This window comes from Cryptomeria japonica, chromosome 11, assembly GCF_030272615.1.
Source record: "Cryptomeria japonica chromosome 11, Sugi_1.0, whole genome shotgun sequence".
NCBI classification, from domain to species: Eukaryota; Viridiplantae; Streptophyta; class Pinopsida; order Cupressales; family Cupressaceae; genus Cryptomeria; species Cryptomeria japonica.
The window spans coordinates 365,604,547-365,627,299 of record NC_081415.1 but is presented as its reverse complement, the minus strand read 5'-3'; the positions used below and the strand labels follow the sequence as shown (position 1 = coordinate 365,627,299).

Sequence of the window (22,753 nt, the reverse complement as noted above, 5' to 3'; positions counted from 1 at the left end):
ATTATGCCACACTGCCACTTACTAAAAATAGTAAGTCAAGAATTAATGCTCCGAAAAGCATGATCTTCGCGTCCAGAGGCAAAGCATGGAGAGCTCAAGAGGACAGTATCACCAAAATGGCCATTCCCTGACTTACTAAAAATAGTAAGTCCTCGTTTCATCAATGTTGGACCCTCATTCTTCATTCCACCTAGCCTACGGGTCTCGAGAATAGGCTAATGGACCACTGGAAGGTCGTCAATGAGAAGGGGACATTACAAGGACATCATCCTATGCTAAGCAATGATGACTAGGGCATAGTAAAGTGCTTCATCCTGTATTAAGCAGCAATAACGAAGGTACATTCTTATTGTTGTATAGAATTGGGAAATTGATCTACACTTGCAATTGCACCATCTGTGGTGAATTTAAAAATTCAAAACTTAAATCAATATTTAGATTGATTATAGTTCTCTTCCTATAACTCGTAGGCCATAAATTATTTGAACAAACACTTGCTCTTATTGTTAAGAGACTCTCTCCACATTTGGTTTTTCCTGTTGCAGTGACACGGGCAGCAAGGGGTGAGAAGTTGGAGATTTCCACAAGAGAAAAACCTCCAGCCCCACCATTGACCAAGAAGATAGGCGATCAGTTACCACACCATCTAAGATTTTAAAAATGGGTCTCCAACTCTTTGAAGGAGTCCAAGAAAACAAAACCCCTAAATTCACCATACACAATGGACAAAGGACATAGTGGACAGGCTTCACGTGATTCCAAAGTGGCCTCAAAACTATAACAAAATTCCACTCTTACAAACATTAGAGCAATAGCAAGGACCCCTCATTATCCCTTACAGAATCGAGCAAATTGAAAAGGAACAGAGACAATCTTAAAATTTACCAAACTACACATGTTTGCCTCCAAATAGTCAGTACCAATATATTCCTTAAAAGTATTTGTTTGCCTGATGTCTGATATGTTTTCAGTGTGTTTATTCCATGAGTGTTTTATGATTACTTTATGCTTAACAATTATGAAAATGCTCGGTATAAGATCTCTTGATGAGTATGGTAGGTTGCCAACCAATTTTCATATATGTGAAAGGAAAAATAATAAGAGCTCTTCACAATATATCCACGAAAGACAATGACAAGAGGAAATGGATCCTTGTAAAAACTTGAGGCCCACAAAATTATTGACAAATACAAAAGGATGCCAATATGCATCACTATTACAAATGCTGATATACTCCTCTATTTCTGAATCAAAAGCATGTTTCAAACCATAAGTTCAACTATCAGAATACAACTCAACTTAGGACACCTTAAGAGAAGAACAATGCCCTTCAAATTCTCTGTTTCGGGATTTTCAAGCAAGCTGCTCTAACAGAACTACTGCAGCCAAAAAAATCTTCTTCAATAAAACATGGTCATTCTCCATGCCATCAGTGCACTCATTTAGTTGCAAATCGATATTAGCACAAATTTCTACAACCATACTGTCATTAACCTATTCACTCATTAAAACAAGATCATCAGGTTACACATTATCTTGACAGACCTCGAGAAAAGGATAACATCCTTCAATTTGCTTCTCCATTTCAGGCCTTATCATGTAATCTACTGCACAACCACCAGTTTTGCGAGAGTATCACGATGATTTCTATCTTCATCAAGACAAGAATTCAAACCCTTCTCAGAACAAATGCGTTCATGATCAACACATTTAGCCAATGAGTCTAGAAACAAACTCTCAACATTGTTGCATCCACCATAGTTGACATCTCCAACCAGTAATCCAAAAAAAAAATCTCAAAAGCTAAAAATATCACAAGAAGGACCATTCAAATTAAACATACCTGGGCTACAAACATGATTCACCTCAACAACTGAGCTAATATCAAGAGGGGGAAGAACAAGAGACATATTAGCTATAGAACCTAGCTCACTCACAAGCAAGCATGTGTCCTCATCAGCATTCCTGTCAGCTCACTTATGTTGTGAAGTAAAAATTTCTACCTCATTTTCATGAGGGAACATGGGTAGCAGAAATCTCATTAGAATCATTATCATGGGAGCTAATAAAACAAGGAAGCACGTTATGCATAAGACCTTGTTCAAGTTCCTCAAAGCTGAACGCTTGCATACCCACCTTTATCACAATTTTTAGGCTGCAAAGATATGTCCATGACACTGTCCTTATCAGCATAATCATTTTCAGGTGTAACAACTATTCATAACATCCTTATATGCTTACAGCAGAATGAGCAGTGACACTACATTCCTCAAAGGAAGCAAAGCCTAGGAGTACACCCAGTAGATGCTAAGTCCTTATTCTTTTGACTGAAAATTTGCATACATTACTTCAGCACTGTCAGCAATAAGAGTTGATTCATTACTTTGACCAGCTGTCCACACACCTATTTTCTTATTCACAGAGCTGTCATGAGGTGTAACTTACATACTTTAACTTATTTGCCATACCTTGTATTTGAATTGAGATATATCAAATTCATAATTCTCATTTGTATGGGTATCATTTGAAACATGAAGCTGTTTGCATTCTTCTGCTAATTCATTCTCATCATAAACTTGACCCACATGCAACTATATTACAACTGAATATTTCATTACTCTCACCCTTGGATGTTTTAACGTCAATTTCTGATTTTACATCAGGTCCATAATCTTCAATTAAGACCTCTTCCTTCTCACACTTTCCATGAAGCCCTTTACAATTTGAATATCTCGATAATAATTCAACTATCTGTTATGGTAGTCATTATAGTTCTCATTCAAAGGGAGTGCTTCAACATTACTAGTAAACTCCGAATAAAGACATAGTTGTTAAGGAACTACATCAACCAGAATCAGCAACCAAATTAATGAAATACACCACAGTGTTAAAAACATTCATAGTTTGTGATTGCTTGAGGACAAGCAATCTTGAGCAGGGCGGACTGTAATGTCCCCTTTTTGAAATGGAATTTAATAATAAATAATAACTTAAAATATAAGAAAACAATAATAAAAAAAAATTAAAAAATCATTAAAATTTAATTAAGTTTCATGAATGGTCAAAGGGTATGAAATGAAGAGTTGACTCCCTCAAACATGAGATATTAAAGGGAAATCATTCATTTAAGGAGATCAAAATATCATTCATCTAGCAATAGTGAAGGAGGAAAGGATGAAGCATATGAATCAAGGAAGGATTAATAGAAACGAATGGATAGAAAATAAGGAAGTGACTATTTCAAAGGCCAATTACAAAAGGTTGTACACTTTCGAAATTGGGTAATTGTGAAAGGTTGCGACTTCTCCCTCACAATGGATGATATAAGAGAAGAAGGTTACATTCGAGGAGGACATGAAGGGAATCAATTTGGGAATCATCCACAAGAAAATTAGGGAATTCAGATCAGCAACTCAGAAGATAAACCCATGAAGGATCAATGGAATGATAAAGGGAATTAGAGCAGATTTAGAGCATAAGTATAAGGAAGGATCAAGATCGAATGGTCAAGCAGATAAGTGCGAGATAAATTCAGATCAGAACTGAGTAAGACCAGAAAATAAGACAAATAAGATGCAGATTCTGATCTAATATTAACAGCCTGAAACAACATTGATCTGACATCAAAAAGTCAGCCTAATAAGAAATCAGAATCCGAGTTTAACTCAGAAGAAAGCCAGCCAACTATAATATTTGGGTAAATGTGATTGGTATGCAATATGGTTGAATCTATTATTGATTATTAAATCGGTCAGGAAGCATCAATTTATTTATTGAATTACATTGCCAATCCATCAAGGATTTAGGATAAGTAAATATTTATTGATTTTTGTAAAGCAGTCATATTCAAAACTAACCGGGAAACCAATTAAACCATACCCGAGCTTTCTTTTCTTCTGATGGGGCCTTTCATATCCACCATTCCAGACCAGGATCAGACACTTCCATGCAGCGAATCAACCGATCACACCAGATCCATCGGCGGCACCCCCATTTAGAGAGTTTTTTTGGCCAACGCTATCTATAGAGATCAGATCTGGGTGCCTATAGATCTATAAGGGTGCTCCCCCGTTTCCAGATAGATTAGATATATAGGGTGTCCCCCACCCCATATAGAGTATAGGTAGGGGCCCCCATATAGAGAGAGAGGGGGGGAGAATAGTTCCAAAATTATCTTGTTCGGCCGAACCACCCTTAGAATAGTCGGGGCCTCCCCAACACCCCCGACCAATGATAGTTTGTGATTATAGAATAAATTGACTCTATTATCTAGAACATCATATCAATCGTGAATCAGAGGCATTCATCGCAGTGTATGAAGAACTATCTTCCAACTGTGGCTCAGTCTGTAGTCGACAGGAATATAATAGAAAGATGCAGGAGTATGAGTCCTCTCAATTGAGTACACCCATTGAGTTGGTACTTATGGACCAAGGGGTTGAATTCTCTTGGCTGGATGTCCAATGCCCTTGGGCTTAATTGGGGAGGATAGTCTCCCAGCATCGTATTGTGCTTTCCCCTCATGTTTCTACTATGGTTGAAGCTATAGTGTACATGTTTACAGTAGGAAACTACATTATCATTGGTTTAATGCTAATTAATTAATTTCCTAAATTCAATTACTAATGTGTAATTTAATGAAAGAATACTCTTGTAAATAAATTATTTTACTAGATTTGTTATTCTAAGGCAAAAATTAGGTATATTCCAAAAGAGGATATTACAGTACTTAGTGTTACACGTGAAGATGTAGCAATCCATTTGTTTGTTGAAACCTTGGTGGGACATGCCACAAATTGATTTCATCATCCAAAGGCTGGCTTATTCACCAATTGGAATACAATGTCGAATAAATTTCTAATGTGTTTCAAGTAAGCAAAAGACCATTGCTTCATATTTGCTCAACTTTCAAAATGGCCAGGGTTTTAATGAGCCTATGCAGGAATTTATAGCTCAATTCAATCAGTCAATCAATTGTTTTATTGTTGTTTTAAGGCCTCCACAAATTCATTTAAGTTGTTTTGTCAATGCTCTCCCACCGGACATCACATTTTGAGTCAAGACCAATCAAGCAAATGAATTGCATGAAGAGTAGGTAGGCACTTGAATTTGAGGAAAATATGATTAGTACTATTAATTTCAAGAGGAATTCAATTAGGGTGTTAATACAATTGTCAAAGATGTAACTATCATGAAGATGGAAATGCCTCAAAGTGTGCTTATTCAGTAACCAGTTACCTCCAAGAAGGAAGAACGACCCCCCCCCACAATAAATACCTCATTTACCAGCTTTGTCAATAAGGCCAGCAATTGAAGCTCCCCCTCCAACCAATAATTAATATAAATTCCAAGAGATGGACACACACGTCTAGAGATGAAAAGATACAAGCAGTTTATTGCCTTTACAAAATCCAAATCAGCAAACTAAGTTGATCATCAATGTCTTTTAGATGTGAACCCAATGGCCACTCTACAACAAGGTTCATGGAATTTGAACCTGAACATGATGTCTTGAATAATCCAAATATCATTCATTTGTTGTTTTTACTTGTGACAATATTTAAAAGCAGAAAAATAAGGAAAAAGAAAGACACAAGAATCAAGTGATGAATGAATTTCAACTAGGCCAACTCCAGCTGAAAATAATCTAGTTAATCCAACGATGTTCAATCTTACTGGTTTAAATTATATGATGAAGACAATGTGCAAATTTCAGAACTTGAGTATTTTCAAGATCATCCCAATCAGTTGGACCATTTTATAAGATATGTCACAAAAGATACTCACATACATTAATTAAAATTTAAATATTTTGTACCAGGTAATAAAGCACAAAGACCTTCAGCAGGTTTGTTCGAATCCAAATTTGTGTCACTTGTTGGACAGTTGTTGGATAGTTCAAGATGTGTAAGTTGCCCTTGCAGTACATCTAACCAAGAGGATCATGATGACTATCTTAGTGGCAGACACTCTCGCTAGCGATGGCATGTTGCAAACCAGAGAATTTTGCAAGGACCAAGTTCATAGTTGAAACATCGGAAGATCCCAATGCCACCATTTTGTACAGAGAAGCAGGTTCAAGAACATATATGATGATATTTGCCATGAAATGATAGAAAAAGGAAAGGCTTTCAACTGTTTCAAGGTTGACTAAGAAGAGTAAGCCATTTGAACTTTTGTTTGATGGAAGCTACGTAACTACAAGTTCAAGCACCACCATGGTTCACATCTCAACAGAAGGTAAGTTGTATCCCTTGGTTCACCATTAGTAATTTGATTGTACTAATAATTGTGCAGAATATGAGGCATCATTGTTGGTTCTCAAGAATGCACATGATAAAGATATTAAATTTCTGTGGGTAGAAGAGGCTGCTGAATTGATAATTAAGAAAATAAAAGAGCTATTTCAGGTCACAAAGGACTGCCTCAGACACTATAAAAACCAAGGCTGGGATGCAATAGAGAGGTTTGAGGCTTTTTCTATAGAATACATCCCATGAGAAGAGAACAAGAAAGCCATAAATCTCATTCTCTCTACTTCTTTGGCTCTACCGCACTTTGAATTTTGACAAAACATATTCACTATAGAGATATCTACTGCTAGTAGTGCCAAATAATTCAGAAAATTGGCAAGTTTCTAATGATGATCAGTTCATCAAAATTTCTCTAGAAAGTAATTCTTTCAGCGGTTCTTTATTCAAAGTAGTCCATCTACCAATTGGCAATCATTATCACAGGTGCCAGAAACACATAATGCTGAAATAGATGTCAAATTAAGAGATATGCATTTAAAAGCTAAAAAATTCAAAAAAGCCTACTGTCTTTGAAGAACAATTTTGGCAAGCATGGCAGATATGTCCAAGACAAAATCAGCCCATGGCTTTTTGGAATAGAAGATGAGCCAAGAATGCTAAATCTAGGTAAGTATTGTTCACCTGAAGAGGAGCACATATGAGGCACTTTTCAAGCAGTATAAGGATGTTTTCACATGGTGAAATGAAGATCTAAAAGTGTTTCATCCTATGGAATTGTCTCGTAACATTCTACTCAAATTAGAGATTAAGCCTTTTAGACAATAGCAATGACATTATAATCTGTGCTTGCAAAATACAATCTACAATGAGATCCAAAAGATATTGGATGTCCAAAATAATTATTTTCTTTTGTTACTGAATCCACCAGTCCAATTCGAACTAAATCTGTGATTCATTCAGTCCACCTGCAAATATGGACAGGTATCGTTGCTAGGGAGGTAGGTTCATTTGGGACAAAATTGGGCAAAGCTGGGGAGGATTCAAGTAGACCCAACCAAACCTATCAAATTTCTTGCATTTTTTATTTGTTTTTCCTCCTTTGAATTTGGCAATCACCCTTTAACAAATTTGTAACCCTAGAAATGCCATCTAAAGCATTCAAACACCAAAACAAACTCATTTTAGCACAATTTTAAAGCAAAAGACAAATACCATTCCAAAACATTGATCTTTTCATTCTTGCTTGCCATTCAACAAAGGGAGCTACAAACTGATTATTGAAGGTTCTACAGCAATTGCATTGTCATTCCTACACATTTGCAAGTGTCCATTAACTGCCGTGAAAAGCTTATTATAATTTTTTCTTTCATTTATGTTTTACAAACATGAATCAAACTCTCTGTTTTTCTTTTCTTTCATTTTTATATGAATGTATCACTATACTTAAAATTTTAAAATAGCTAGGTTTTATATATCTTTTTTTTTATTTTAAACGTTTATTTGTTTTGAATGTGTTGCATATAAAATTTCTTCCCATAAATATTATAATGGCAGCTAGTTCTAGCTCCACAAGCCAAACTAAATTCAAAAAATATCTAAATTCTCTTTTATGGAAGTATGTTGATATGATACAACCAATTCCAAGTGTTGGGGATTATATTTGGATTTGCAAGGGGGGTAATGCCAGGTATTCATGACCATATAGTAAAGTGAAAGCTCATTTGTGTGGAATTTTTGGACTAAGCATCAAATCTTGCCTTAGAAAAAATGGTTTACCTATGCCATCACCACCTAAGTGATAGCATATATTATGGAGTAAGGGTGAATAGATGAACTAGCAAGCTATAAAGCAAATCAATTTTTAGCAAAAACAAGATCAAAGGGAATAAAGCCTACTATGCCCTCATCTAGTCCCACAAGTGAATGAACCCACTACAAATAATTGACCAAAGGGACCTTTAGAAATAGCATTTCAAATTTCCAAATAAGACTCAAAACATTGCCAATCAACACACAGCAAAATGTATTTATACAAAGGGGTTGACTTCCAATGTTGTTCACTCACCATATTGGTAAGAAATGGAGAGAAAAATTAATGAAGAAGCTCCAAAAGGGTACATAGGCCTAAGTTATGAGGTGTCTGGCTCCTTATTTAATGAATACATCAAGCTTGTAGAAGATTCATTGAAGTTTCCAATGGGTGCAAAGATGTTGAAAATAATGCCTTGATTAGAGTCATAGCAATGTCCCCTAAAAGGGCATTGTTTTCTAAAACTGATAATTGTGAGGGGCAAGTGAAAGATGGCCAATTTATTGCTAGTATCCTCCTCACAGCCATTGAGAGAGTGGGATCTCGTAGCATTGATAAAATTGTAATGAACAACACAAAGAATTGTAGAATTGTTATTTTGTTGGTTGAGGAGCGCTATTCACATCTTTTAAACACCTTGTGTAGTGCACTCTATCAAATTTATGGTATGAAAGATTGGGAACAAAAGTGAGGATCACAAAGTTGTATAAAGACGTTGATGAGATCAAAATGCTCATCACCAACCACCACATGTCGCAAGGCATATTTAGATTATTTTCGAAATTGGAGCTATTGAAGGTAAGTGAAGTAGCATAAAATTTTATATTTTAGTTTCACTTTTGTTACTTGAGTATTTTTTAAAACTTAATTAAAGAAGTCATAATTTGATTGTTTATTTATTTTTAAAACTTAATTACTGAAGTCATAATTTGATTGCGTGCTCAAATTCTTCTTTAAATTTTGTTTTTAATTATTTTATTTTTCATGTTTGAATATGTTATTGAGACTCATTTCGCCTCTAACACAATCGTCTTGGGATGACTTTTAAGGTTTGATAGGCACTTTCTAGCATGGTCATTAGCCAAACTTGGTCCATATGGAAGAAAAGCAACACTAAGAGAACAAAAAAATTTAAGTGAATGATCCTAGATGACTCTTGGTGGATTGTGTGGAGTATCACCTTAGTTTCATCAAGCCCATTTTGAGTATGATTCGTTATACGGACATAAAGAACCTTTACTTGGGAGAGATATAAAGGCATTGACTTTAATGATTAAATTATAAAGGCCAAAAACTCCACATCAATCCAAACGGAGACCTATCTGCTACTAGACTGCCTATCTTGATCACATCCTAACGTCAAGGCATTGCATACCCTCACAAGCAAGAGGTTAATAACTAGATAAACTAATGTCAAACTAGACGACTAAGGTAAAACAACTACGCTACCAAGCAAAAAAGTGGGGGTACCCATTTGCAATGGGGCAATGTGTGAAAACGTCAGAACAAACACCCTCTATAGGGAGGGAGAGTATCATCAAGGAGAGGATTGCAGACTTTGGAAAAGATCAATTCCCATTGAACCCTAAGTCGAGAGATAAGTTGTGTTTCCTCGTTGATCGCCACCTTGGTTGAGGAGTGTCTATCTTGACCTTTATGTCAGTTGTTGGTCAATGCTTACCTTGTTACCTCGAGTGTTGCTTGAGAGGTAACGTATCTTTGTTATAAATCATTATTCTTTCTTTATTAAATTATTCATGAATTAAATTATGCAATATGTGTAAATAAGTATATATATATGAGCTCCTATCTGTTGAGTGCCTTATTACATAATAATACTTACGAATTATATAATAATACTTACTTACGAATTATATACATATTTACACATGTACGTAGATGGAACACACATCTATAAATAGGTATATACTCTGATCTATATATTAATGGAGCATATCATTATTCTTGGGTGAATGCCATCAGATGTGGATTCTATTTTAATTAATTACCGACAAGCATGTCGGAAGCAATTATTATCTTTGAAGTATTTGTTGAAGGCAAACTCCCTTCCTCTGTAACGTTAGCACTACCACCTTATGCGTGAGCTATCATGTTCAATTTTCTTGACTCGTGTTTCCTTCTCTTGGAGCGATAGTCTCTTCAATGTATTCATTATTTATGCCATTCCTTGGCTAGGTGGGGGCTGCACATTTTTTTAGAAAGGTCGGGGAGGAAGAGCTACGGCATTCTATAACTCATTTTGTGGCACATTGTTATGTTTGGGAAGGGAAGGAAGAGATTATGCTTAATCTCTAGCAGGATCGCACTTCGACCTATGTTGTAGGATTGCATTGCAATGTGCTCTTTTCACATCCTAAACTGATCTTTGTTTGTACTACGGCAGGCAATAGCTTCTAGAAACTTCATTTGTCAGGCACGATTATTTGCCTATCTCATCTTTGTATTGAGTTTAGCATGTGTCGATACAAAACTTTGTTTTTAAAAGCGAGCAATTGGATCTTGAAAGAAATTATTATAACTATTCTTGATTTTGTATGTATTTAAATTTGATGAACATGAATTATAGATCAATTTGTGTATGTAAAGAACGGTAGATCTGATCGGTGTACCTATTCCATGGTACTGTCGTCGGACTATCAGAGCCTTGATGCTCAACTAATGATTAGAAATCGTGGGATATTTTGGTAGTAGTTGTGACTGTATCTAGACATAGACTTGAAATGTCTGAATTCTTAAGGGATAAATCATCTCAAATGGGAAAACGTTAAATAAATGTTATGAATTTCTTATTCAAATGTCAGTCTTATGTCCTTAATGTGATGAAAGTAAAACAGAGGAGCAACATATTTATATATCTTTTGTCCTTTTCGAACCCTCAACATCATGTTAAATGATTTGATAAACCCTGTCCATCTGCATAGTCTGATCTGTGTCAGAGGTTTAGATAAAACATAATATAAAAACTCGTGGACTCGCCACAGACTCACAAGTCCAGCGGCGCCACGAGTCGACTCGCCACGAACTCACGAGGCAAGTCCTGGCGAGTCTTTCGCTTGGACTCACGAGTCTTTTGACTAGACTCAGGCAACCCAGAAAGCGCATCAAAAAATTATCTAAATCTTTTTTTTTCAAGGCAGTCTCATTCTCTTCATCAGAATATATACATGAAATATAACATTTAAGTATAAGTTATATTTCATGTATATATTGGCAGGATGTTTGAGAGTGGTTTCAGATCTCTAGGAATTATAATGCAAATTCTAGGTTTTAGAAGATCTTTTAAATTTTCAAACTTAGTCAAATTTCAGTAATCAGTAGGCTCCTATTAGCATTCTCTAGCCCTCTCTATCTCACTCACTTTATCTGCCCCTAATTTTAGACCTATCTATCTCCCTATCACTCTTCCTCTATCCCCTCTCTCTACCACTCTCTATCTCAGTCTCTCCTCTCTCCCCCAAGATCTAGACCTATCATTATATGTAATTGTGTAAACATTTATAAGCTTATGCTACTATTATACATTTTAAAGTTTGAAACTATGAGTATGAATAATGAAATTTGAAATATTGAGTGTTTGGAGATCATATGACGTGTAATGTTTCAATTATGGCTCTTGTGTTCTCTAAATGCATTAATTTCTTTATGTTTTTTTGTAAAACTACGGTTTTTTTTTGGCCAAGTCTTTCGCAAGTCTTTCACGAGTCCGAGTCCGAGTCCAGTTTTTTGGTTTGTCGAGTCCAATTTTTTGGTTTGTCGAGTCCATGGCAAGCCCGAGTTTTAAAACTTTGAGTTAAACTATGTAACCAGCAATAAGCTGAATGATAATTCATAGTACCTAGATGGTCATTAATAACTGTTTGTCAGTTGTAATGTGAATGGTGAACCAGTCGGTTTTTCCTTGGTCAGTTGAACCATAATGTTGTGTATTTGAGAGTCAGTGGCACTCCTTTTCATTAAGCCAAGTAAGGGTGGTGAACACTGACAACAGATTATCGTGCTTATATTAAGAATCCTTGGCCAAGGTGGTGCTACAGTTGGCATGCAACCGTCAGTTCACTTGAACCTGATACACCACTAGCCAAAGGGCCATAGTAGTTAGGGGGTACCTATGGTGTGTGACCAGCTAGTCTGTGTAGGTTCTAAACACCAAGCTCATATGGCTAAATGGTAACAAATCTATCCTTACTCTACTACCCTCATGAAGGGTCGGGCCCTTCCAGAAGGAAGCGGCACGAGAGACTTTTAAGTCTATGGTTGGGTGGAAAAGCCCTTGATGATGCTCTCCCTCTCCTATGTTATGCAGAGACTAGTAATGTTATCAGTCGAAATCTTGTTACGAAGTAATCTCTAGACTCTTCTTTGATGAAAGTAATTTAATTTTATTAGTTAGTTAGTTGATTGGTCAGTTGGTTAATAGTTTCATTCAACTGAAAATAAATGTTAATGTAAATTCTTCTATAGATGTTATTTCTGATAGAATAATATTATTCTATTATTATTCAATGGTCAATAATGTATTTTAGGTGTGATATTAGCTTAATTAGATTGTTTCTAATTTCGCACTCTGTGAACGATTGTTTCATTAGGAAACATCATTTTTGTAATTGCTTATATATGTACATTCAATTCTTTCAACAAATAATGCAATTACTTCAAAACTTTTCTATTTCATGGTATCAAAGCGGGAAGACAATTTGTCAAAAAATTTGGAAGAAATTTTTGAAAAGTTTTTTCAGTAAAATCGAACTTTTTCCTAGGTCGTGCTTTTCTTGGCCTTTTGTTCGATGACAGGATTTGTTTGTTTTTCTGCCCTGTGTTTCTGTCCACAATTTTTAGAAAATTGTATTTCTTCTTGCGGGCTATCTTGTCTCTATTTGCGGCTAGGCTTTTGTTATTTTCTTTGCAGATTGTTCTCACAATTTTTCTACAAAATCATCTGGTTCTTCAACGATTTTCAGCAACCTATGTTTAAATTTGACCCTCTATATTTTCCTATGGCCAGGGCACAAAAATTTCAAAAAAAATTTCTAGGTTCTTTCAAAACATTTCTGGATCTTTATTAAATTTCTGGGTTTTCATCAAAATTTTCTAGGTCCTCAAAAATTCGTGTATTGGGATTTGTGCAAGCAAAAAAAATTGTTCCTTAAGATTTGTGCCTGCATTCTGCCTCTGTTCTATGTGCATTGGGATCCTTGCCTTGGGTTTGTGCAACTAGATTTTGCCTCTTCACTTTACCTCGTTTTTCATGCCTCAAAAAGTGTGAAAGATGGCATCCTTGACCAACATTATGTTGGAAGGCAGTCAAAAGTTAAATGGCAGGAATTATAACACTTGGAAGCAACGGATATTGATAATCCTTGAATATCGCCACCTTGATCAAATGGTTTTGGGTAAATCCACCTATCCTACAACAACCAATTTATCATGCTCATCAAACTATCAGTCACCGATGATCAGTTCCCACAGGTTTTGTCTAGCAAGACAGCTACTGAAATTCGGGAGCATCTGAAGGCGTTGCATGAGACTTCCGATAAAAGTGGAACGTTCTTTCTCAAGAACATTGCTTTTCTCTATCATGATGGATGAACGGAAATCTCTTTAGGAGCATCTCACCAGAATCAAGGACATTCGTGACTAGTTGGAAGCAATCAGTCGTAAGATGGAGGAAGAGGTCATGGAAGTCATCACTTTGTAGAGACACTCTACATTACTTCAACTAATGTTGACCTCAAGTTTCTAGAGTTGTGCAACAAACTTTTGTAGCAAGATCAGTGGAAACAACAGTCCGGCAATGGTGCCAGTTCGTCCTCCATAAAACAAGCTTTCGGAACCAAATCCTTTCACAAGGATAAAGGCAAATCTTAGTCTTTTCAACAGAAGAGCTCTACTCCATCATCAAAAGGCTTGAAGAACGTTCAATGCAACTACTGTCACAATTACGGTCACATGAAGCTGGAATGTCGTAAACGCTTGGCTGCTCAATCCAAGCAAGGAGGTTCTCAACCTAAGGTAAATGTTGCAAAGCACACTGAGTAGATCGAATCTGCCTTTTATGCCTTCATGGCTAAAAGACCTGTAGATCATGTGAAGTCTAAGACCCGATATATTGATTCAGGTGCCTCTCGACACTTCACTCATTGACATGACTGGATCACAAAATATCAGCCTTTCACCGATTTTGTGATCTTTGGAGGAGAGGACGAGTATACCTTTGTCGGAAAGGGCAATGTGCAGATTCAATCTAGTGGGAGGAATTTGATTTTCCTCAATGTCTGCTACGTTCTAGGAATGGAACTCAACCTTCTCTCAATCAATCAAATTATGAGACGCTCTCCTCAGCTCAATGTGATCTTCATTTCGCATAAGTGTAGTATTGTTGACCAGGAGACTTGATCTACAGTTGTTGTCGGTCTTGAGAATCATGGTCTATATAGACTCATTGATTTGGGTGATTCTCAAGAGCATGCTATGGCAGCCAAGCACTCTTCAATCAGTAACCTCTGGCATCAGGAGTATGGGCACTTAAATGTGCACAATCTCTCTCAACTTGTTCGAGAGGATTTGGTCATTGGATTGTCGGAGATTCAGACCCAAAGTCTAGGAGTTTGTGAAGCTTGTCAAGCTAAAAAGCAGCATCGAACTCCGTTTTCGAATGGTGACTCTTGGCGGGCTTCCAAAGTATTGTAATTGGTTCATGCTGACATTTGTGGGCCAATGAGCACTACTTCAGTTACTTGGTCCAAGTATTTTTTATTATTTGTTGATGATTTTAGTCGCAAAATGTGAATATATATTCTTCAGCAAAAATCAGAGGTGTTTAGTGTGTTTCAGAAGTTCAAGGCCTAAGTAGAAAAAGAGTTCAATCAACACATAATTACTCTTAGGTCAAATAAGGGGGGGGGGGGGGGGAAGGGGGGGTTGTTCTTCTACTTTCTCCAACTTCTGTGAACAACATGGCATTAAGCGTCAACTTACAACACCTTACACCCCTCAGCAAAACAGTCTCGTTGAGTAGCGCAACCACACAAAAACCGAAATGCCTCGGTCTATGTTGGAACATAAGAATATTCCAAGGAAATTTTGGGCAGAAGCAATCTACACTATTGTCTATCTCCTTAATCGGTCCCCTACAATGGCCATCAAGAAGACTCCGAAAAAGGCCCGGTCAAGCCACAAGCCCAAAATCAGTCACTTGAAAGTCTTTGGCTCCATAGCATTTGTTTGGATTCCTGATGCCAAGTGCACCAAGTTGGATTCCAAGAGCCAAAAACTCATGCTCAACGGCTATAGTGACAATCACAAAGATTACCGGTTAATTGATGTAGACACAAATCGTCTCATATTTAGTCAGGATGTTTTTGATGAACATGACCGACCTAGGGCTTCTGCATTATTGCTTAGGTGGTGATGTTTGGCAGAATAGTAACAACATCTTCATCTCTCAATTGAAGTATGTCAAGGCTTTGCTAGACAAGTTTCGAATGGAGGATTGCAAACCTACATCTACACCTATGGAAAAGGGCCTGAAGTTGTTGGCCAAATCTGATTCTCCTATTGAAAATGAATCTGCATTCAGGCAACTAGTGGGCAATCTCATCTATCTCACCACCACTAGACTCGATCCCAATTATGTTCTGAGCTACATTTCTCGCTTCATGACAACCCCTACAGCTAAACATTGGGCTTCAGCGAAGCATGTCCTACGTTATGTCTAGGGCACTTCTGACTTTGGCATTCTATATGGCAAAAACAAAGATCCTAAACTCATTGGTTACACAAACTCAGATTGGGCAGGCTCTGTTGATGACAGAAGATCTACATCTGGGTATGTCTTTAATCTGGGAACAAGTGTCGTTACTTGAACCAGTAAGAAGTAGCAAGTCATAACTCTTTCCTCGACCAAAGCAAAATATCGAGGAACTGCAAAAGCGGCTTGTGAGGCAATTTGGCTTCGAAGGATGCCTTCGAACATGCAAGTGTCTCAAGCAAGTCCTCCACCCCTCTTTTGTGACAATCAAGAGGTGCTCAAACTTGCCAAGAATCCAGTCTTCCATGAACACACCAAGCATGTTGAGCTTCACTATCATTTCATCCAAAATCTAGTTGAAGACGGATCAATAGATTTGCAGTATGTTCCAACTGAGGATCAGACTGCAGACATCCTCACCAAGTCTCTAAGCTCGGATAAGTTCGTCAAATTTAGGGGGCAACTTGGTGTAGTTGATAGGTTGACCGTTAAGGGAGGGTGTTAGAATAATATTATTCTATTATTATTTAATGGTCAACAATGTATTTTAGGTGTAATATTAGCTTAATTAGATTGTTTCCTTAGGAAACATCGTTCTTGTAATTGCTTATATATGTACATTCAATTCTTTCAATAAATAATGCAATTACTTTGAAGCTTTTATGTTTCAATTTCAGTTACTATTTTCTTTTTTTCTTTGCTTAAGTATAGTGGTTGTTACATAAACATTTAATATTAATTCTATTTATCATATATTTAATATTTATTTATTTATTTAATTTAAAACAGCTAGCAAGCAGCTGGCAGATGTTGGCCGACCCAGCCTACATTGGGCTCATTACAATCCTCCCATCCCAAAATTGGTTGGCCTCAAGCAATTTCAGACAAGGATGCTCAATATCTCTATACTCAACGGGAGCCATGAAAAATGAAACACCATGCAATGCCCATCTAAGGTAGACCAAGCATAGCCACCAAAAAATGTCTTCTCTAAGGTGATGATCCTCTACAAATCACCTGGATCCCATATACAAACATAATCTTCTATTTGAATCAGGTAGTACATATTCCCTATACTACGAAGAGTATTCCCTTCTCTAACATCATGATGACAAGTAATTAACTGTCACATAGGAAATGGCAAATCTGAAGTGTGTTCATACCTTAGACCATAAACAAAATGCTCAAACACTTTCTCCAAAACACAATTTTATTGAGACATCCTCAACACCTTCAGCTTTGTGTCTTATCATTTCCCACTTAGGACTGACCATAATATTTTTCTCCAAAGCACATTCATTGATCAAAGGTACACCATTTGGTATTTCGAAGGATTATGCATGATTTGGTGTATACTTCTTCAACTTGGGCTCTTTGCATCTGATAAGTGATGTCTTGTCCATTTTGACTTCATCAATCTTTTGCTTACACATGAAGTCATTAGATATCAATAAAACATCTTCTAACAAAGGATCTTGCATGTTGGACTTTGTTGATCCTGCCCAACAATTTGCTCTGGAGTAATGTCTTGTGACTGCTCTTGATACCTTCTCCTCCGACGCCCATTTCTTGTCTTCATCTCATAATACTCAATGAAGGACATGTCATGTTGGATTGCCAGGTTTAAGGCGTTATATTCAACATGATACCATGTCATTGCGTCCTCTTGTTGTAGTGGTATGGGTTGTTTTTCCTCAAAAGGGCCTGCCGTTTCTCTTTGTAAAAATATGGCTTTGGATGTCTTTGTGGATGGGTTGCTTGAAACCCTGCCATTAGCTGAGTTACTTCCTTCTACAAAAGGCTGATTGGATCTACCAACATTCCATTGTTGATTCATCTCCCTTGGGAAGCAAACCATCTCTGCCATATTATCCCTCACAGAGGATTGAAATTCTCTACTTTCCCTGATGACTTCTTGCATATTTTCTTCATTCCTTTCCATGAATCTGTAAGTTCCCACAAGCTGGCAAGAACGATGGCTCTGATACCGCTGTGAAGACCTTGAGATCTAAATGATTCCAATCCTTATTCCTATTTGAAGTGTTAAGTTCAAAGATAAAATGATTGCAAAATGTAGACTTACAAATAGAAAACATACACTGCTAGCAACTCTAGATTACTTATGGGCTGGGGGCCTAGCTCGATTGGCGAGAGCTTCTTGTGTTGAAGCACGAGGTCACGAGGTCTAGTCTCCCCCAGCCCACGTGGTGCCGGAGGACGTATTGCACCAGCGTCACCAGTCACGTTAAAAAAGTTTACCCAGCGCACTGTAGTTTATAGGGGGGTGCTGTAATCTGACCTTCCATATCTTAGTGGCACAAACAGTTGACAAGCCAGAACTATGTCAAAGAGATCCATATAGAAACTATGTCAAAGAGATCCATATAGAATCTAGCGCCTTAGAGGGGCACAGTTTATTTCTTATGTGTCATGACCCGTCAGGATTACATCTATATCACATTCATCATCATTAATAAACTCAGAAAATTGTCTCACTCCGTAAGACTTCATAATTTTCTGACCAGACCCAAAGTAACAGCAGTCTTAATCTCTTTATTTATTAAACAGCAATAAAGATCATTATGAACTATCCAAGACAAAGACAGATAAAACATTGATTTACAAAAAGATTACCAAAGTCAGAGCTTATGTTTATTGAATGAGAGAACAGTTGATTACAGTAAATGCATAATATGAAAGTGGCAGTTTGTTATATGATTAATAAAGGATTGCATTAAAAGTGACAGCACTCAATGAAGACAATTATAGCCGATCATTGGCTGTATAATGGCAAGGTGATCATGATCGAAGAGCAAGATGTTTTCAGAGTACTGAGCATTGATTGCTAAATAATTAGTATCTAGGACTCCTGGAACATTTTTTGTTCTGAAAAAAATGTCATTATTAATAAGGTGAGGGAAACGATTACAAAAGCTGACATCTCAAGGCCCATTACAACCCTAAACTGGAAGCAGCATTGAGCAGTGTATAAGAGAAACCAACAGAACAATATAATGTAGGAAATAATGAACAAGAACAAACAGAGATGAACCATCAAGCTCAACTAAAACAAGAAGCTAAATAGCCTACAATCACATATATTTAGAAAACTGAGTGTCAAGAGATGTCAAAACTAAATATTAAGGAAGATAAAATGTCCAATATTGCTTAGTAAGGAACCCAACAAACAATAAATATTCCCAAAGTAATCTGTCTTAGATTAGGGTTGTCTCCACATTTAAATTTATCTCTTTCACTTCACCCACCTACAGATTTATCTTCATGGATTGTTAGCAAACTTAGCTCGACAATGGGTGATGTTTGGCAATAAAACTCTACACTACCAAGAAACATCAATTGCAACAGTAAGCACAGTAATGGCACGAGATAGAGAATATAGAAATAGTCAAAGCTTTATATATATGTGGTGTTCAATACGGATTACTCAGCACAGGAAGGACCTGATACACAGCACCCCTACCCTGACATAAGACTTGCTATTCGAATGACAAGACTTATGGTTGTTGGTTAACACAATCACCAACAACCAAACCTAAAGAAGCCACTACATCACTACCTCATGTCAACAAGGATTACTATAACATTGACTTATAGAAACAATGCATTTGTTTATTTTTGCAGTCTACAAAGGAAATCCTGAAAGCAGAATTTTCAAGACTAACACTAAATGGAGTAAAAATATATGATGTTAGTGTTATAAGCATTTTAAAATATGGGTATTACCTAAACTCTGAACCTTTCTGTATTGATCTAACAACTGTTGTTTGGTTTTCATAATATATGATATTAATTATTAGCATTACAATATTTTAAAATATTAATTTGTTTTTCCCAATAAAATGCAGCAAGTTATTAACCATATAGCAGATTTTCCATCTCAAGTAGCTGCATCAATCTGCTAATGCATAAGGGTGGCTGCTGAAGAACTTATTCTGAAAAAGTGTGAATGAGGCTAAGCAGAAGGTTTAAATAGTTGTAATTAGGGTGTACAAGACCATTGATAATCTGCCAAAACTTATGATGGAAAAGCATAATATTTTGTTGGCAGTGGCAAAGGACTTTTATACAATGGCATAGTATTTGTCATCAAGATGGAGTGATTCAACCAATTAATTTCAGTATTATATATTGCTAATCCAAATTTCAATTGAACACATGAAGGATGGATTTGCTTTGCTTATGAAAGCTTAAACCAAAGCAACTTAAATACGATTGCTGCTTTTATTCACAGAGGAAATTCATCAGCAGAAATGCTAAATGAGATAAGTAACTGACATGAAATAAAGAGTTGACAGAAGAACGTCAGATTGCAGCCAAACCTGTAATATAGACAGTGAACACAGTGAGTGTAGCATGTGATGTGGAAATGTAGCTCAGAATGGTTACAGAGAGTGGATTACTGAACACTGGTCATGGATGTTATGCGTAGTGATGAGGATGAAATAACCCCTGAACACAGACATAAATGACATCGACAGCCTAGAACATGGACAGAATGATTGTTGATGATAGCAATATAGTGTGCAAGGTGTAAACAAATTCATATGGCATTGAAGATTGAAGCATAGCAGAAAAAGCACACAGACGTAACACATGAAAGTGGTATGAAAAATGAATACTAAATCAAATGAATTTCTTTAAATATTTAACATAAATAGGTTAGTGAGTTTTTCTAGAAATTTTGAACTTTTACAGTTTTACCCCGATTCATAATGTTATTTGAAATGTGGTGTTTGATTTCATTGATTAGCTATACCAGGCTCACAACTATTGACTGATGCATAGAGATAGTTATAAATATGATACTCTCAGGTGCTTCTTGTTTCTGATGTCCACATTAAAAAAGGGGTTTTGAGGTTGTAAATTGATTTAGGAGAGTCGCTTTAATTGTTCCATTAAGTCTGGGTGCAAAGAAAAAAATTTCTTCATGGATGGTCAAGAATCATTTATATGATTTCTTTTTTATTCATTAGCAAGTGACATTTGCTGATAAATCATGGTGCTTGTAAATTGGTCATTTGTGTATGCATGAAGGTATTTGGAAGCAATTTATGCTTGCAATTTCTCCTATCAGAAATAGAGGCTAAGGTTTTTATATGAGTTGCCTTGATTATTCAGCAAAGCTGAAGGCATAAAGGTGTTTTATTGAATTGGCAGCACAGTTTTCAAGTTGAAAATGAAGACCATTTGGAAGCTAAAGCATGAAGAATGTAGCAAATCTTGTGATTTGCTTGAGGATATGCCCAGGGTGTCAGTAACTATGGCAACTGAAAATTAAAACATGAAACTTAGACTAAGTTGAATTGAACTATAGTAACAAACATATGAAAGACGTAGAAAATACAATCTAAATGCTGTACACTATGGTAACTTAAGAATAACAGATTTTTTGGCTATAATAAACAGATTTTACATGCATATTTTCCTTACACAATCAGCATGACTATACCAGGAAAAGCTCCAAATGAGCTGGCCAAGTTGATAGTTTCTTCTTTCCTGGTCGAACTGTCTTCACCACTCGATCACATCGCACAATAAGATTCCGTCTTATGAGAAGATTTCCAATATCTTCAGCTTCCAAAGATGAGTACTCTGCTCCCAGTAGTTCCTTAAGCTCTAAATGATTTTTGAAAAAGGAAACGAAGTCCTTTCCTCGGAAATATTCAACCCTTGTTTCACTTAGAATGGCCCATCTTGACTCTAATTCCTTGTGGTCTCTTATTTTCTCTGCATATAACCGAACTAAATCTACATCCTTCCCCAGTTTCTGCAAATCATTCATCAAAGTAATCAATTAGCTCTGTAACAGAGATGGTAAGATTCAAGAAAATCAAATTGATAGAAATAAAGAATTGCACCAGCCACAGCATCTTATAAACCCATATAGTTCAACAAATATATTAATCTCTTGTTAGAATATGGAGATATGGTTTTTTCTTGCTCTTTCCTCTCGGCAGATGGTGCATTAGTTTGTTTGCTATTTCACATGGGAAGGAGAGCTATTCTCCAAATGAGGCTAATTCTTTTCAAGGAAACTTTACATCCACATGAAAGATCTAGCAGGTATGACACAGAAAAAGATGCGTATTTTAACCTTTTAAAAATAGTGAGTAAACTTTTATTTGAAAAAACATCAATAACATAAATTTTCCAACCAGCAACAGGCTATGATAATATGATTGTACAGCTTAACCTCAGCACCAGGATTGTTACATAAAAATATGTTATCAAGCATATTTATTTTAGGCTAGATTTGATTATACAATAAACTATAAAATATGTCAAGTCAAAGACATACTGAGTTGCAAATTAGCACCAATATTACATAATACTTAATAGAGTATCACTGCAAGAACACTGCAATGGAGATAACTTGAGACGAAACACGCATACAAAAACTAAATGGAGGGTGCTAGTGTTCTCAAGAAACAGAATTCAATGAAATAGGGAGTATTAGTAAATGCTCTCTTAATTCCACGGAAAAATGCTGTAGTTTCTGCATTCTAGACAAGAAAGTAGTAAGAGAAAACAAATTCAAACATCATAGCACCTTCTTACGGTGAATAACAGCTTTCTTTTTTATAAACATGTCAAAAAAATGTGTTACTAGCCACTATTACTTATTGATGTATACATACCACAAAAAATAGTTCATATGTGCACATATTTATCTTCACATTAAATTTGTAGCTTAAAGAGACTGCTAAAAAGCATAAGAAAAGCAGGCAATTTATTAACTGGATAAAATTTAAATATCATAGAAAGTTATTTCAGTAAAAGAATGTTGCACATTTTATTTCAGTAATAAAATGCTACACCATTCTAATCTCTAACTGAAATCAGCTGAAGAACCAATCAAGTTGAAACATAATAATTAATAAATGCTAATCAATTGTGATA

At 36.2% G+C, this 22,753-nt stretch overlaps 1 protein-coding gene across 1 annotated transcript in view; it reads right to left on the bottom strand.

The window, feature by feature from the left end:
• LOC131049220 (uncharacterized) overlaps positions 1-22,753 on the bottom strand; it is a 79,635-nt gene that overhangs the window by 39,596 nt on the left and 17,286 nt on the right. Inside the window, exon 2 of the mRNA XM_057983263.2 lies at positions 21,303-21,620. Within this exon, the coding sequence (XP_057839246.1) occupies positions 21,303-21,620 (318 nt within the window). The remainder of the gene's footprint in view (positions 1-21,302; positions 21,621-22,753) is intronic.